The 5,014-nt window shown below is 32.6% G+C and overlaps 1 protein-coding gene across 1 annotated transcript; it reads right to left on the reverse strand.

Annotated features, from left to right (window-relative positions):
* Positions 1-1,652: 1,652 nt before the first annotated feature.
* Positions 1,653-4,498, reverse strand: LOC112512807 (zinc finger BED domain-containing protein RICESLEEPER 2-like). The gene is made up of 6 exons (XM_025118947.1): positions 3,818-4,498; positions 3,662-3,730; positions 3,457-3,581; positions 2,510-2,591; positions 1,937-2,140; positions 1,653-1,856 (listed from the first exon to the last, which is right to left on the reverse strand). The coding sequence occupies exons 1-6, from the start codon at positions 4,496-4,498 to the stop codon at positions 1,653-1,655; spliced, it is 1,365 nt and encodes a 454-aa protein (XP_024974715.1).
* Between the last annotated feature and the right edge of the window lie 516 nt (positions 4,499-5,014).

The following is a 5,014-nucleotide window of genomic DNA, read 5'->3' on the forward strand; positions in this document are numbered from 1 at the left end:
GAAATATTGTTTATGGATGCATATTACTTAAAATTTAAGATTACAAGTGATTTTGCGTAAGTACAACTTATTAAAACTTCATTTTTAAAATTCGTGTAACTAACTGCAGATAAACATAAAATGGAGATTTATCTCGTTGTATTGTGCGAGTACCCTTCTAGTATTAATAGTTCTATTAAGAGGCAATCTCTGAATCGGTAAGAGATGAATCTTGTTTGGCAAAAAAAAATGCCTGTCTCTTAATGGTTCTAAAATCCTCTTAATGATTTTGTATCTTGGGCCTCCCTTAACCATTCAGCGCCTAATTTCATTGTAAATAATTATATTTCATTTTGCACTATATCATGAGAGTCTCTTAATCATTCTGTACCAAATCATTCTGTAACTGTCAAACAGCCACTAATTAAATCACTTTTTAGGTACTTTAGAGCATCTACGTCGTGTCAAAAAGAGTTAAAATGAGAAACATAATGAGGGATTTGGACTCTTGATCACTTTTAATCTCAAATTCACCCATGAATCATGTTTGATACGAAGATTGATCTGTTGCATCTCATCCCATATATATCTAAGGGTGGAGATCTCTTCTCACGCTTTCTCATATTGAATATTTTTTATACCAAAACCCAACCCCTACAACGGATCCTCTAAAATGGAGAGTTTCTCTATTAAAATATTCAATACAACTCCTAAAATATTATTTCTCTCTCTTAAACATTTAATTCAAGCAATTTCATTGGTAAAATAAATAAAAAGCCATTTCTCTCTTATAAGTAATCATTTCTAGAGAAATCTCCAAATTTGAAAATTTTCATCATATCTTTCATACTTTCTCCATTTTGAAGAAAATATGTTCGAGCAAATATCCTCAAAATTTACATCGTGGAGAATATGTTGGAGATGTTCAGGAGGCGTTTGGTTCGTAGAATGAAATTCGATGGAATTGGAATTCATCAAATGAATTTGACTTTGAAGGAATGGAATGAAATCTGATAGAATTTGACCATGCCTTGTGATTGCGTTTGGTTGCATGGAATTGGAATGAAATTCTTAATAGAATTGGAATTTTTTTGTTTGGTTTACGGAATTCAACTTTGGATCATAATTAAATATCAACAAATGACCTTTTATGATTTTTTTGTCATTTTATTAAAAATTAAAATTACCATTAAACCAAATTACATTATTAACATCAGATAAAATTTGAAATTGTTCACTTATATTACTAATATCTGAAATTGTTCACTACAAATTACCAAGATCCGATAACATCTGAAACTATTAATTACATACCTTACTTCCAAAACCCAAAGTTGTCAAATCATAACCAAAATCAACCTTCCAACACAAACCTCACCCAGTCCTCTCGCTCTCTTTCTTCCAAACTCCAAAAAAATTAACACGTTATCAGGCTCGCTTGTTATCTTCTTGATTGCTATGAACCTCTCCACTCTAGAAAATGATTGCATTTTTGCAAGTTCAGAATTCACCATGGAAGTCTTGTTTCGTATATCCATTTCCATATCTACCATATTCTTTGATGCATTTTCAAAATTTCCCCCAAGTAAGAGAGCTGCACTATGTATTCCGTCAACAAGAGTCCCAACTCGGGTTTTCCTCTTCTTACTACCTCGAATTGAACGTTCTTCACTTCACATATTTGTAGCATTATGTACATTATGGCTACTTTCAGTGTCCTCTGATTGTTGTTCTTGTTCTTCTAGATTCACTTGCTTCTCCATCTCAACAACATCCCTGATTCTACTTCCTTGAGCTCTATCTTTTTCAAAAACAGTAGACAGATCTTCAAAATGTGGAAATATCTTGTTTTTCCATTTTGTTGTCTCCTTATGTACCTATTTCATGTCATAAAAGTTAATTAGCAAAGATATCAAAATAATAACTACAAATATAGCATGAAATATATAATGGGTACCTTTAGGTAAGACTCCCAAACTAGTGCTTCGGCAATTACACATTGTTTCAAACAATCATAACCAAACCCACTCGTATTTGTCCCATTCATCATGTCATGGACCACTTGCCAATCCTTTTTCATTGTTTTAATTCTTAACTCAATATGCGGTTTACCCAATATACCAGAATCAGGAATTAATTCTTTTAATATCTTTTCGAGATACTGTAAATATCCACATTTAAAGCCTTTATCAGCTTTAAATCCTCCGGTATAAACATGTTAACCAAAGCCTCCACAAGCTTGGCATCTTCAATAGTTGTCCAATTTCAATGGTATCTATTACGACTTCGATCCGTCATACCTATTGTTAAACAAATTAAATAATCAACAAATAACATGTAAAATAAACATGCAAATCATAAAATCAAGTCGTAGCCTTATTAAATCAAATTCATTACAAACTATAAAAGATAAACTTCTAGCATTACAAGTCATAAAAGGTCAATGCGTAGCATTCCAAGGCTCAAACATATGTTGTGCCAAATTATTTCTAAATGCAGTCCACTCAGTTGATGTCCAAACAGAACTGACATTATCCACGTCTTGTTCTCCATCATCTGCGGTTGTTTTGTCTAACCCATCATTCTCAAACGGATCATTTGGCATTTCTTGCCTGATATGATTATGAAGTAGACAACATGTCATTATGATCTTGTTTTTCAGTTCAGCGTGATAGTACGAGTTATTTTTTAAAATTCCCCATCTTGACTTTAAAATGCCAAAACCTCTTTCTATGACATTTTTTGCAGAGGAATGTCTCATGTTAAAAAGTTCTTTTGACATGGTTGGTTGGTATTAGGGGTGACAATGGGTCTGGTTGGGTTGGGATTGGGTTCAACCCATTTATTAAACAGGTTGACCTGTTTATGATTTTCTTAACCCAACCTGTTAAATAAATGGTTTGAACCCAGGTTGACCCATTTAATTTTAAAATTTTAAATTAAAAAAAGAACTAGAGTATTTAACTTTTTTGAATAAAACATAACACAACCACAAATACAACCAAATTGTTCAAAGTCTTAATAAAAACACAATCACAACAAATATATTGTTTAAAATAAGTTGAAATTTTTTTAAATTCTAAGTAACTCGACTTCCACTTTCATCAACCCCAATTTCGCTCTCGGTATTACTTTCTTCTTGATCTTCTATCTTCTCTGTCATGATTGCTCCACATAGCGCCTCAAGATGCCCTTCCATTTGTACTACGTAAATAAATTAAATTATTAACTTAGTTATAGCTTTATAGCAAATACATGGTTTTATACGATAAGAAGAAATATACAAATAATAAATTAGAACAAACCTTCTCCATATACCCAATTTCTTAGACAAATAATACCCTCAACTGTAGAAGACTTCAATGAACTTCTATAAGCATCAAGGACCCTACCGCCAATGCTAAAAGCAAATTCAGATGCCACTGTTGAGATAGGGATAGCTAAATGTCCCTAGCTATCCAAGCAAGAGTTGGATACCTAACCTCATAAGTTCTCCAATAGTCCAAAATGTATAGATTGTTCACACGAGGCATGAGCTTCTCCTCTAAATAACATTCAAGTTCAGATTTTATGGCTTGAGAAGTCACCTTATTTGAAAAGTCCTGTTAAATAACAAAAAGATATTAGATAAATAGCATAAATCAAAAAAAGTATAAAAGAAAAAAAAATAGTAAATATATACCATCATAAGTGAAGCAGAAGCCATATCTAGCACATCTTGAGATCCTTCTTGGGAGTCCAACGATCCACTCTTAAGTTGACCAACTTTGGTTTTATTCAAATGTGACTCATCCACATACTAATTAAATAATGAAAACAATTTCTTTTTTATTATTGCCAACTCAGATTTGTACTCGTGCCCATAAACTTTTTCATAACCCCATTCAACAATATGAAATTTATAACGAGGATCCAAAACAACCGCAAATGACATAACTGTGCTAAAATCAGCCCAGTATTTCTCAAACTTCTCATACATCCGACTAGCCATGTTTTTCATGAAAGTATCATCACTATCTTTTTCTTTGTGTAACAACACTCTAACCGTCAAAACATTAGCAAAATAAAGATTGGTAGTAGTATATTTAGAGCCCAAAAATGCACAAGTTACCTCGTAGAAAACCTTCAAGAACTTGAAAGTCCTTTCAATTCTTCCCCACTCATCACTTGTTGGACGATGCAAATAATTAGCATCAGTTTTTGCCAAATGAATAAAAGTTTTTTTATAGTACAAAACTGAATCCAACATAATGTAAGTCGAGTTCCATCGAGTGGGAACATCTTGTCTTAAACCCCTTGAAGATTGTAGCTCTACATGTGCAACACTACTTAAAAACCTTTGCCTCCTAGATTGTGAACCTTTATAGTACTTCACAGTATTTCTAACCTTTATAATAGCATCATCAACCTCTTTCAATCCATCCTGTACAATTAGATTCATAATGTGTGCACAACACCTAACATGAAAGTATTCACCTTCACAAACCAAATCAATTTCAGTTTTCAAAAAATCAACCATTGCATCATTAGAAGAAGCGTTATCTAGAGTAATTGAAAACACTTTCTTTTGAATCCCCCAATCCTTCAAAAGACTAAACACGTGATCACTCAAAGCAAGACAGTATGTGGTGGAGCCAAAAAACTAAAATTTAGAATCATTTTTTGCAAGTTCCAAGAATTGTCAATGAAATGGGCAGTCAATGACATATAACCATCAGTGGTTATTGTAACATCTGTATTTTTCTATGAATTATATTTGCATGTTAGGAGTTTATACTCTCCCTTTATTTATTTTATGTACTTCTAATATAAAGAAAAAGGAATTTCATTTGGATAATCTTTGGATTTGAAAAGTTATTAAAAATGGTTTTTTTTCCTTAAAAGGGGGGGGGGGGGTATTACCCTCTACATTTTAATCCTAACCCTTAGACTTTCCTCACCCTAGGAGAATTTTCCCTTTTGGACTTTGAGTCCTTACCTACCAGTTCTGTTTTAATAGGGAGGTGGAGTTTAGATTTCTGAAAAAAGAGGGTTG

The sequence above is a fragment of the Cynara cardunculus genome (assembly GCF_001531365.2).
Source record: "Cynara cardunculus var. scolymus isolate 2C chromosome LG 5, CcrdV1, whole genome shotgun sequence".
NCBI classification, from domain to species: Eukaryota; Viridiplantae; Streptophyta; class Magnoliopsida; order Asterales; family Asteraceae; genus Cynara; species Cynara cardunculus.